The following is a 13,160-nucleotide window of genomic DNA, read 5'->3' on the forward strand; positions in this document are numbered from 1 at the left end:
CGGCTTCGTGGCTCACACACTTGTGCTGATTAGGATAAACAGAGTGTTTTCCAGGCAACCTGCCTGTAGCACTTCTCAAACGAAGCTGTATTTCCCCAAAGGAAATCTGCATCTGTTTGGTTTAATTTTTTCAACAGTTTGCTTGTTGGGCTACATATTAAGGCCACTTAAGAATGCAGCTTCAAAGTGGTTTCAGTGAAACATGCCTGCTTGTCAAATTAAGACCTCCTCTGTCAACACTGGTATAACCTGGGGGAATTAAAGACCCAAAGAGGAAAAAGAAATGTTGGTGTTCATCTGTCTTAAAGACTTTTAATGTATTTTCCCTCCATGACACGTAACCTCCAATGTCCCAATCCCCACTTTGAGAAATTGCTGTGTGGTTTAGATCAAAATCACATGATGAATCTTAAATACAGTCCAACTAAGGAAATACCCTTTTGTTCCCAAGCAAAGATTACCTTGTGTGTTAATGAAGGCTTGAATTCAAATTCATCATCAGAGGACGAAGTCGAATACTCACTGGCTTGTTTTCTGACAGGTAGGTGTTCACATCCTAAAATGCAGGAACAAAATAGTCAGTGAAGCAAAAAATACTGTTCTTTAACTTAAACAGACACTTTGCACCTGCCCTGAATTCTAATCAGCATCACCTAGAGCAATTTGGAAAATCAGCTGACAGCATTAATTAAATTTTTGATCCCTGTCAAAAGCTGCCTGTGTATATATATATATATATATATTTTTAGGTACTACATACAAATAAATTAATTCTTTGAGCACCCTGCATGTAGCACACTGTTCTGAATGCACTCAACATTCATTAAAATGTATATCTGAAGTTAGCCATATTACCCAAATGATTGTATAAAGCTCACTATACAGTGTAATTGAATGCACAAAGTCTGAGCCAGCTCTTAAACAAATTACCCTTATGTGGCTTGTAGCATCTGGCACCCATTTTTACTACATGACATCTGCTCAGTGTAAAATAGTTGGCGTCAGAATGTCTGGTCATATAAAAAAATCACAAATGTAATCAGAAGCAAATGGACTAAGAGAACAAGGCTTTATCACACAGCCTCATGCAACATAAATATTTCATTAATTATGTCTAAACAAACGTCACTTATTTTTCTGCTTTAGGAATATTATCACATCATTGGACTGTTGATTAAAATGCCATAAGAAGTCAGGAAAATCCATACATCACAACAATATGTACACTCCATAAGGAAAACTCAAAGCCTGCCCTTGGAAAAAGCATGCTTTCAGAATTATAAATTAAATTACATTTAATTGCAGCAATTTTATCATGCCTGTTTTTCCAGCATCTTGTTTCAACTGGGTGCAAATATTTGAATTTCTTCTTAATTTGTCTAATGCATAGCTTCATTCTCTTTATTTCAGAAAATAAAACCGCTTTTGGAACATCTGTCTCTATGCTTCAACCTGCTACAGTGTTAATGATTAACAGCTGGGCATCTTGGAAATGTACATTATTTAAAGCTAACAGTGTTAGTTTTTCTTTGTATCTGCTAGGTAACAGTTGGCTTTCTAGGTGCAAGTTGTATTCAGATTAAAACTACTTCCCATTCTCCCAGTGTAAATGTTTCTTCTTTGCCTTGTTCTGGAGCAGAATCCTGAAGTTGGACTTTTGTTTCTAGCCCTAATTTAAAATCAGGATCCATGAAACTTATTCACCCCAGACAGTAAAGAATAAAAACAAATCCAAGTAATTTGAGGCAGAAATTCTGATTTTTCTCAGCAATCTCAGTTTTAGAAACACCCAGTCCTTGTGCTCAATGAAGCTGCAAGCTCATGCTTGGCTCAGTGGGGCAGACTTGGGTCTCACCATCCTTTTTGTGATTCAGGTCCTTGGGCAGCAGACACCTGCAAGTGAAGGCAGGGAGCTGCAATAGCCCTCCAGGTAGGTCTCCAGCCTCCCAAGTGACTCTCTGCTCCAGAACTGCCCAAGTTGCCACCCCATATCTTGGAGGAGGGACACAGTTTCTGCTTGCTGACCTGCCAGGGACTCTGACAGCTCACAATTGCTGGGGTGAGGCCAGTGCCACACATTGCCCCATGCTCTAGGGACAGGAGTGTATTCCCAGCTGCACTCCATCTCTATCCCCCAGCAGGGACAGTCAGACATACAGCCCTTCCCAGGTGTGGGAGGCATCTGTCCTTTTAGTGAGTAAACTCTCCCATCTTGCTTATCCCTGAGCAACAAAAAGTTTGAAGCAACTAGCCTGTGGTCATGCCACTGGAGAAATCAAATTCCACAGTATGCAAAGGGCAGACCTTACAGCCCAGCAGGGTTGGAAACACAAGCAATTACACACTCCCTTTCTTCTCTCAGCTGTGCCGGGAATAAGCGACTGCTTCCCCCTGTCCTCCCCTCTGAGCGATATCAATAATTTAAGAAGTGTTACAAGGTCTGGAGGAAAAGCAGCCTGCTCTAACACAAGGGCACCTGCTTCCTCCTTGGGGGTGTGACCCGGGAACTCTCCATCTTTCTGAGACAGAGAGAGGGTCAGTGACCTTCCCAAGGACTTCCAAGGCCTATCTCATAAGCACAAGGAATCTGATGCTTGTGCATGGAATAGATTCATAACCTCCTCCTCAGTCCTCCCAATGCCTCTCTGCTGTGGAGAGGCAGGTATTTGCACCTTGCTCTGCAGAGAAAAGCCATTTAGATTGCTCCAAACAGCTCAGCCTCTCAAGGGACTCAGTACCCAAAACCCTGTGAGGCAACAGTCACCCAACTGTGATCAGCACCCTTCATGGTCTCCACCTGGGAATGCTGCAGAATGAAGGAACACATGACCTACTCGGTGATGAGGCACCTGATGGTTCTACCTGTGCTCATGATCTCATTATTGCAAACACATTTCACAGCACTGATGTTCTCTGCTAATATAACAGGGATAACTGAAGCATGAGGTGTCTGGAAACAAAGAGCAGAGTGACAGAACTGAGATAAGAGGTCAGGTTTTTGGCTCCCAGATGTGTGGCCCTGCCACTTTTCATGGATATAGAAACAATGGGAGACAGTGCATTTCTTTCAACATTAAAAGGGCAGCCACTCAGTGCTCTGCTCTGCTAATTTTCTTTGGCTATTTCTTCATGAGGGAGACCAGAGCTATGCTCCAAAGTGTACCCCAGATGCAAATTTCAACTTCAAGACAACTATAGCAACCATAGCAAGAAACTACCTCACAGAATGAATTTGCTTCATGCAGAACTAGAGAAAAATACTACACTTCTTTTGAAAAAAAACCCCAAACCAAATCAACCAAACAAAACAAAACAAAAAAACCAAAACCCCCTCAAACAGAAAGGGATGGGATAGGCAGAATTTAGCCACCAGCTGTGAGGATTTGGACAAGGAATTCACACATAAAAATATTCAACTCAGGGACTTTCACACTTACTGGATCACTAAAATCTGAAACTTTGAATTGCCACAAAAATAATTTGTCTACTTCAAATATGCCGAGCCTTAAAGCTCAATAGGCTACAGAACAGATCTCTAAAACGTATGGGTTTCTTTCAAATATTAACTCTTCTAGACTTGGGCTTTATTTTTACAGCCATCTCATTCCTTCAGATTGGGTGTTATTTATTACATATTTCTTACTTCTTAAGTACTCTAGCATCCCCCTAACTTCCAAATTAACATATAGAGCTTTACCTCCCCATCCAAGAAGACTTTGGATCACTAGGAGTGGTCAGTCACAGTATTAGTTTGTTCCTTTGCCCTTCAACTATAAAGGGCAAAGGAAAAATATTTCTGAAATGTATATTAGTCTATCCTTGGTCTCCATCTCACAGTAGCTACTAGGAGTTTGGTCAAGAGACTTTTCCCGCATACCAGATTTACAGATGTCAAATAACAGAAAACAGTATTAATTATTATTGTTATTAATTGTTAGTGAACCTGACAGAGTCACAGAATACACTTCGAAGTACACTGGTGGAGGAAACCTCCAGTTATTGATATTGGGACTTGGTATCCTCATATGTGTGTGTCATAAGAGACAGGAAAAGTTATACCCATAAAACTAAAATTCCTTCCGATGGCCAGTTTGTTACAGCTCGACAATCCAAGGCTGAGTGTCAAAGACACTTTGGCCTAAGCCTGCTGCCATCACTGTACTCTGGGGGATTAACTGGACCAAAGTGCAGTGCTTTGAGAACCTCTCCCTTAAGATACACATCCAAGGTACTCATATTCCCAGGAAACTTGAAGGTCTCTGAACAATGAGTGAGATGTCACACGAAGAGGTTAAGTAGGCGCTACCTTCTGTTACGTGTGGGAGCACCGCTGATTGTCCTGGAGATTTATAGGGAAAACCATCACTGCCGCCAGTCTGCCTGTCCCAGCTCAACCTCCCTTTCCTGGGGTGTGTTTGTGTCATGGTAATGACTGCAGCCTAAATACACAGAACTGTCTTGGAGCAGGAACTGTTTTTATAACATAACGTTACACTAATCTGTTGGCTTCCTCTGTAAGCGTCCAAGATTGCATATTTTTAGAAGTCATGGGAGTTAATCATGACCACTGTAAGTACTTCAGCATTTTACAACAGAGAGGCAAAGTTACACATATCTCTTGGGGCACTGATGTTTACAACCAGATGGAAATTGGCATGAGGAAGGAGATGAAAAGAATGGTCAGTAGAAATCAAGAGAGGGCTTGGTTATTTCACTTCACATCTCTGCTTCTCCACAGATTTCTCATGTGGTTTTAGACATGAAATTTCATCTTCTACTGCCTTAGTTTCCATGCTAAAATATTAAATCACTGTGAAAGCAGTGTCCTTGCTGACCAGAGCACTGCAAACACACAGACTTTCTGTGGTACAAAGATGCAATAACAGGAACCTGAAATATTTGCAAGTAATCCCTTTTCAATCTAAAATCCCTTTTTCAATCACAAAATCAGCAAAGTGAGTTCATGCTAAATTTTCTCATCAGGTGAATTGGTTGTCCTGCCTAATGATATGTGCCATGTAAACAACACATATACACTGGGTTACAACAACTCTTATCTCATGTAAGGGACAATTCTAGGAATGTTTTCACATGATCCCTACTTTGCCAGGGACAGAAATACTCCTCCCATGTCTCCATCTCTATCAAGAAGCAAACCCGGAGCCACACTCATCTGCTGACAAACAACCACCCTCAGGGACTGGTCTTCAGAAGGCCTGTCTGTACATCAAAAGTAATCCCTGGATCCACCACTTCGTCTCCCTACAAACACTGCTGACTGCTACGCTCACACAACCTGGCTTAAATCTCTTTTTACTGTTGTTCTCCTGTTGTACTAATGATTTTTAGTATCAATAATTAATATGGCACTTTGGCATTTTTTTGAATTTCAAAAGGGGCACTAGGCTTAGGGGAGAACAGTTAACCATCTGATTGAACGCTTTTATTGATCATTTTTTTGGGGAGGTGTTCACTGCAGTTTGAAACACAAAGACAGAATCAAAAGACAAAAGCCTCAAAGATATCAAAAATCTGGAATTGCACTTAGGAACTCCAGTGAGGTTATTTGCACAGTTGTCTATTCTATGGCAAACTTTGGATTTTTATTTTTTTTTAAGCCCGTCTTTCACTGGAAAGTGTGCACAAACCCCCATTGCTTCAGTAAGCTTTGTCTAGGTCTCACACAAGCAGTCTGTCCGCCTGGATCTTTGCATGGCCCAAAATTTCCAAGGAGCTATAAGGACTAGTTCTTATGAAACAGAGGGATAGTGTTAGGCAGAAAGCTTTCAAAGCAGGTCTGGATATGAGAAACTGGAATGATCCATATGGAAGGTGCAACTGCAGGTGCAAGTTTGAATGACAGGCAATCTGCTGCTAAGATCTCATGATTCTTCAGGCTGAGCTTCAGCTGGGGGCTGAACACTTGGCAGGAGAGGACAGAACATGGTTTTAGTTTGGACAGACACCTGGGTCATCAGCATAGGAAAGACATCTGGATGTGTGTTTGCAGCTGAAGTAAGACAATAAGGAAATATTAGCAACACAGCACAGGAGTAGATGAGTAGGGTGAGACTGGAAGGTCCTTCCAATCTGTTTCCAGCACTGTATGTCTAAAGGAACGCTACAGGCATGTGATTCCTCCCCTCAGCACTCGCCCAGCCTCCAAAGATTTTTCAGTTCAGGAGTGTTCAATATTGGAATATTGGTTTCTAAGTATTTGGTTACTCCTCAGGGGATTTCTCTGCAGTGAGCTTGCCCAGTCTCATCTCCAGCCCAAGGACTTTTATCTTCCAGCTCATTCTTTGGCTCCACAAGCCACTGAGGGAGAAAACACCAGTGTAATGTAATACCAACCATACTTGCACAGAAACAGTTTGGCCTCAAACAGGATAGAAAAGTTCACTATAAACAGCCAAGAGAAGTATGAGAAAGAGTCTCATTAAATTGCTCTCCGCAAGGTGCTGGGAATACTTTCTTTTCATTAAAGAAGTTTTCTGTGATTTGTGGTACATTTCAAGAGAGAAAAATAATGACATGAAATGTAGGCTAAAGCTCGTCATCAGACTGAAGTTTGGCAAGTCTGGGCCTCAGACAAGTGCCAATATGAGACAGAAATGTCATTTTAGAGAGCCAAGCAGGACTTGGCTCTTCAACAGTTTGATTTACTCAAATATGAATTTTGAAAAAATTCAGGGAGCTGCAATGTTGAAATGTTGAAAACGACAGATTACTGGGCAATGGCTAGATCAGAGCTTAACTTTTTTTGTTTTTTTAATCTAAACAAACTTTCCAATGGCTATAGTCAATAACTGTAACAATTTAAGAATCCTCATTTGGCTTGCATAGCAGAGGAATGCAACACATATCAAACCAGCGTGTTTTCCCAAAATATTTAAAACATAAATAAAGTAAAGCATTATTCATACCTAACCAGAACTTTTACCATTTTAGCAGGACCACAGCATACCAATTATTGTAACACATTTTGTTAAGAGCAAGTCAACTTGGCTCAGTTGATGGGTGATGACCAGGTATAGACTCCAAAAAAAGCTTCCAATTAAGGGCCACAGCTTTACAAGCGTGAATAGCAATTCTCTGTGGCTTCAGTGCAGTCCTCAGCAACTCTTGGCTCAATGGGGATGCCTGATTTTGTTAGATAAAGGATGCTCCAAAGTCCAACCCAAAAATTCAGGAATGAGAGCAGGAGTTATTCTATCAATTTTAATGAGCTTCAGATCAAGCCTCTTACATGCTGTCTCTCTTCCTCACAGTTATGCAGCAGTTCTGAAGCAGAAGGGTTGCAAAAGGGTCTGGCAGCTCAGTGGGTACATTTCAGTGACTTCACATTTTACATACAGATTTTAATGCTGCAGTTTGGGGTTATATTTGGGGTTGCAATTTAATAAAGTAAGAAACAAACAGGTATGCCAATAAAATTCAATAGGTTATTCAGTTAAATAACTGAGTCTTTCTGCAGTGGGCTCATGGAAAGATGGATCACAGAGAAAGACAGGTAGGTGCAGCTCTCATGCCTCATATTTCATCCCTGAAACTGCACTGCAGCTAATTCTTTTTGAACCTATGCTCACATTACTCAGTCTGCTCTTTGTCCGACATCAACATTTTTTTGGACTTGCCTGCAATTTTAATACTAACCTTGTTCTTGCAAGCAAACATGAAAACTGATGCCTTTTAATCACTGCCCAGATAGACTCTCAAATAGGTCACGGTGGGTCAATAAGGTGCTTATTACACTATATTTATTAAGTCTTCTTATGTAGAAAGTAACTACAAATTAAACATACAACTGATATGTGTTTGCATGATCACGCACAGGTCTTTTAAAGGTTAAGTGCTATTACACAATAATAATAACAACAATAATAATGATAATAATAGCAGCAACAAAATAATTCCACTCAGGTCCTCACCTGTGGAAGGATAGCACAACCTGTCGTCCAGAGAATGGTCCTTTGGGAAAAGCAGAGATGACATCAAGGAATTCCCTTCTCTTTCATGAGCTTTACTTCTCAGTCTACTGAAGAGCAATCCAAGACTACCTTTTTGTGCAGAGTCATCCAGATTGTCCTTGGAGGTGTTCTTGGGCTTTGGAGATGAAAGAAGAGTGGATTTTTCCTTACGGATACACATGTCATCCATGGGAGTCCCTGGAGGAGTGTCTTTAAAGGTAAACTTTTCTAGGAGTCCCGGGACATCCTCCATCCTAGTGCAAGATGATTTCTGAGGTATACTGGTTGTGTTGGGAAGCCTGATATGAGGACTGGAGGATGTGAGGGATACCTGTTCACTGTAATCCCTCAGAGACATCTCTTTGGAGCTGACAGAAAAATTAGATGGATTTGAGAAAGAGCTTCCATCTCCTAAATATTCTCCTGCCCACTCCCCTACTTTAGGATCCTGCATCTGAGTGTTATTGTTGTTAGTGTTCCTTTGGCTTAGGGAATAACCAGGAGCACTGGGGAAGCTGAAGAAAGCTTGTTCTGAAGAGGCTTTGACTTTGCTCTCTGAGTCCTGCTTTAGTCCTCCTGGAGTTGAGGTTAGAGGCTCCAAAATGGACCTTTTGATAGCATTGGCTATGATCCGCAGTGGTGATTTTGGCTGGCTGGCTGTGTGCTGCCTGGAAACTGCATCCAGACTCCTCAGAGCCTCTTTTGTGTCAACTGGCAAAGCTGGCAGAGCGTCATCTGCAATTACAAGAGGCACAGGACAACCAGATCGTTTGAACACATTTTTTCTGCAGTCATCATCCTTCTTCTCTGGAGTCCACAGGGCTCCATTGTTTTGATACCCTGCCCTGGTTCCACCTAAGTCTGTCCTGTTTGAGTCAAACAAGGGTTGCTGACGAGTACAAAGCCCCAGCCTCTTTTTTGCCTCCTTTAACTCTTGCTCAAGCTTTTCTTCTGGGTGCCTGGTGTTTTTGTCATCTTTTCTTTTCAAATCCAGAGATGACAGCTCTTTTGTCTTCTTATTAAAATCTTCTGGTTCAGAGATATGTTTCCATGTTTTTTCCTTCCAGTCCTGGGCTGAGTATGTCCCAGAGTCACTATCTGTATCTTCAGGCTCATAAAAGTCAACAACCAGTTTCCCATTTCCAGGAGAGGTCCTTGGAGAACCCGTGGTGCTGCTCTGAAAAGAACGATGAGGGACATAGCAATATGTGTCTTCAGGCATCTCTCTGGCTTTTTCTTTTCTTTGAAATACTGGGCTGTAGGGTTTCAAATGTCCTCTTGTAGTTTCTGGTGGTCTATTGTAAGAAGCCGACTGTGATGTGCATGAAAAAAAGATTATTTTAGTGATAGAAAAATACTACCTTGCGTATCTTTTATTTCATATAATATTTTAATCCATTTTAATCCTAACATCATAATAATAAACATAATATTTAATTTATACACACAAACATATGTAGATGACAATAAACTAAGAAAAGCTTTTCTTCTTAAAGGGCTAATATTTCTCTAGGAGTGGAGATCTAATATTACTGGAGATTTTAATAGTCTAAAAATAATGTCATTCATGCTAAGAATCTGCCATATCTTTATGAATTACCTTTAATATTTTCCTTAAAAAGAAACAATCCTATCTCCAGGAAAATAGACAGGAGCAGATCTGCTCTATTCTCCTGTGTGTATTCCAGTTGCATCACCTTAGATTTTTGAGCAAGCACAAGAGACCATCATCCATCCTCTCCAAATGCTTTTATAATACTGCATGCTTACGTAGCAGAGGTAGAAATTAAAGAAGTGACCCAAAAAAGACTATAAAATGCAAGATGGTAGTTTTAAACAATTCAGTTAGTTCTCTCTCATGACATTTTTCCTTTGGTAAAGGTTTAAATTCATTACTCCGCCACCAAAATCTTCTGCTGAAGCTCGTAACAAGGATAAATACCCACATTATCTAGCAAGCAGATCAAAACTTGAGTTCTTTCTTCCTTTTAAAAGGGAGGCATTTTATCATCAGCACTACATGATAATGGATGGTGTGAAGATTCAATTCCTGTTTCCATTTACGTGCCAGATACCCAAATTCACATGGGTGAAGCCATTAATCTGTCTGACTTTTCATTTCCCATAAGCACCAGAACTAAAGCAGTAATGATTCCTCTCCATTTCACAGCTGTATTTGAAGACTAAAGTTATTACTGGCCAGGATCTCGGATAGAAAAACGTAAGAAACACCAATAAACAAATGAACACCCTCTTAATCCTTACTCTTTAAGAAAAAAGCCACTAAGCACTGCTTGTAGAACAGGACCTGCATGGAGTCACCTCTCCCTGTGCACAGAGTGGCCAGGCAGCATTGTGCAGCCCTGCTCCCCTGGGACATTCCCTTCCTGGCCCCATTGTCCTGCACCGGATTTCAACTACCACCATGTATGTGGAAGAGTTGATTTTTTTCTAACACAGGCCCTGAGGTCAAGCAATATTAATCATGTTTAACCCAAGGGTGAGGACAACTGGCTAGGGCACAGAGGATGTGGGCTGGCCCCCGCTCCACCTGGCTATGAGTTCAGGGACGTGCTGCCCTTTGCTCAGGATGGTCGGTCATGACTCCTGCTGCAGTGCTGCATTTAGGGCAGGTCCACCCCTCCTCATCCTTAAAAAAAAAAATAGATTAAAACCCCCTAAAACACAGTGGAAATCCTAGGTCCTGAAGGAAGCAGAAGATACTCCTGAGCAGTGGGAGGTGTGGAGCCCAGGGCCTGCTGCAAGTTTAGAAATCTTCTGCCCACTGGAGGCAAGGGCAAAACATTAGACATGGGACACCTATGTCTAAAGGCTTTAACAGTAGAAGTCCCTCATCTCCTATGCCAGGTTTTCCACGGCTGGCACCATGCAAGCCCTTAACTCAGCTCCCACATTTGCTCTCCACGGTCACAGCTGGGACTTGGCCTTTGCCCAGTGATCAAGGGGCATTTCAGCCACTCAAATGTGATACCCTCCCACCCCATCCATTGCTGCTGGCACATGGCCCTGCCCAACGTGCCACACATTTCCATCCAGCCCCATGAGCACAAGGCAGTCTGGGAGGAGTATGGGACAGGGCTTTCAGGGATTTCCTCTCCTTTGGGTAGAAACACAAAGGAAATCCCAGTGGCAGCTAAGCCCTACATTGTGAGGGAAGGGCAGGGTGGCAGTGCCTACCTACTGTGTTCAGTTTTGGGCAACTCATTACAAGGAAGATATTTTGGTACTGAAGCATGTCCAGAGAAGAGCAACAGAGCTGGTGAAGGTTCTGGAGTGTAAGACTAACAAGGAACAGTTGAAGGAGCTGGGAGTGTATAGCCTGGAGCAAAGACCACCTGGTGGAAACTTCAATGTTCTCCACAACTACCCGAAAGGAGGTTTTAGTGAGGTGAGGAATGGTCTCTACTCCCATGTAATCCCTGTTTCCTCCAGGATGAGAGGAAACAGTCTCAAGTTGTACCAGGAGAGGTTTAGACTGTATATTTGGAAAAATTTTTTCACTGACACAGTCATGAAGCACTGGAACAGGCTGCCCAGGGAAGCAGTGTAGTATTTGGAGGTATTTAAAAGACACGTAGATGTGGCACTTGGGGACATGGTTTAGTGTTGGACCTGGCAGGGCTGGGTTAATGGTTGGACTCCGTGATCTTAGAGGTCTTTTCCAATCTAAACTACTCTATGATTTCATGACTGATGCCACAGATTAGTGCCTAACTCTTCATGTAGTCAAGGTCTGAGTCCCACAGCAAACGTGACTTAGAGATGCTTGATTTGGGAATGATATCAAACCAGAGCAAGTTCTCCTCCCTATGTACAGCACAAGCATAACTCCAACTTCAGTGGTTACTGTAAGGACTAAAACTATTTGAAAGAGCAGAGGATGCCCAGATAGCCTGCCAAGAACAGACATGCCCCAACAGTAGTTACACTCACGCTGCTCTGCACAATTCTCCTTCATACCTGTGTTTGGGAATGACCCTCTCCGGGACCGCTCTGACAGCTGCCTGAGCTGTCCTTCCAGTGTAGCCCAGGTTTCTTGCTGGACAGCAGAGGAAAGCCTGTCAAAGACACAAATTTCACTGTCACATTGCTATTGATTTTGTCTTAAATAAAGTTCGCAGTTAAAGAACAAGACTAGAAAATTAAACAGTCACCTGGATACAGCTGTACCCGAAGAAGTGACCTACAATATTGAATTTTATGGCCTCACTCTGTGTGTGCATGCTGTGCCAAACACATGTTGATATTTCCAGAGGTGGACTTGAACTGCTTCCACTTTTTGGCTGGATGTAGTGAAGCAGTTTTTGAGTTCCAGGAAGCTTACTGGAAAACCAGCCCCCTTTAGAGGGCTTTCAGGCCTCAGAAGCAGAGGCAGTCAAAACAACCTGTGACTTTTGAACTTTGGGTAGTTCTGAGAAATGAAGGAAATGGGTGACCTCTGAGAGGGCTGTTCATCAGAATGGGAAAAAGAAAAATGGGAAATGCATCCATCTGCAGGCAATAAGTACAGAAATAATCCCAGTCTCCCAAGCCAGGAAAACAGACAGCATGTAGGGGGCTCTCCTAGGATCAGGCAAGGTAACTAATTACTAAAGGCCTTGAACCAAAACTACTACAAACATACGTTGAACTGCTGAAAGAGAAAGTAGGGAGGCAACTTGCACCTGAAGGGAGTCAGGAGAACTTTCCAATATTTGTACCTGTGGGAATTTGACACAATAAATAATCTTTGGACAAACGGAAGTATCCCTGAGCCAAGATATTACCATGTCAAGCTATAACATGACAAGCATATTTATAGCTGAACTATTAACTGCCAAACCCAACTATTAGTTCTAAAATCCACGCAGGTTCCCAAAGCAAACTTTGGTTCTTCTACATAGGGATTAACAACTGAATAAGGACACCAATGAGACTCCAGGGAGAGAGGACAGTTCCTGCCTGTGAACTTCAGCAAAGTCAAGCCAGGGAGAGAGGCCAAGTCTCCTTTCCTCTCAGTGTCTCACCTATTTGTACCCAATCTTGATGCAACTGGTTATGTTCAATCAAGATTGGAGGGAAACAATGTGCTGGAGTTCGTTAAGGAACTTCTGCAGGGACAGCAGCCAGGGGCTGACCTTTGTAGAGTGAATTAAGCCACGGGAAAACATGAGAATCCAGAATTAGGAT

The 13,160-nt window shown here is 42.1% G+C and overlaps 1 protein-coding gene across 1 annotated transcript in view; it reads right to left on the reverse strand.

The window, feature by feature from the left end:
- MICAL2 (microtubule associated monooxygenase, calponin and LIM domain containing 2) overlaps positions 1-13,160 on the reverse strand; it is a 148,673-nt gene that overhangs the window by 13,818 nt on the left and 121,695 nt on the right. Inside the window, exons 31-33 of the mRNA XM_032690415.1 lie at positions 11,952-12,049; positions 7,932-9,282; positions 462-556 (exon numbers count right to left, since the gene is read on the reverse strand). Of these exons, the coding sequence (XP_032546306.1) occupies positions 462-556; positions 7,932-9,282; positions 11,952-12,049 (1,544 nt within the window). The remainder of the gene's footprint in view (positions 1-461; positions 557-7,931; positions 9,283-11,951; positions 12,050-13,160) is intronic.

Source organism: Chiroxiphia lanceolata, chromosome 6 (genome assembly GCF_009829145.1).
Source record: "Chiroxiphia lanceolata isolate bChiLan1 chromosome 6, bChiLan1.pri, whole genome shotgun sequence".
Classification (NCBI taxonomy): Eukaryota; Metazoa; Chordata; class Aves; order Passeriformes; family Pipridae; genus Chiroxiphia; species Chiroxiphia lanceolata.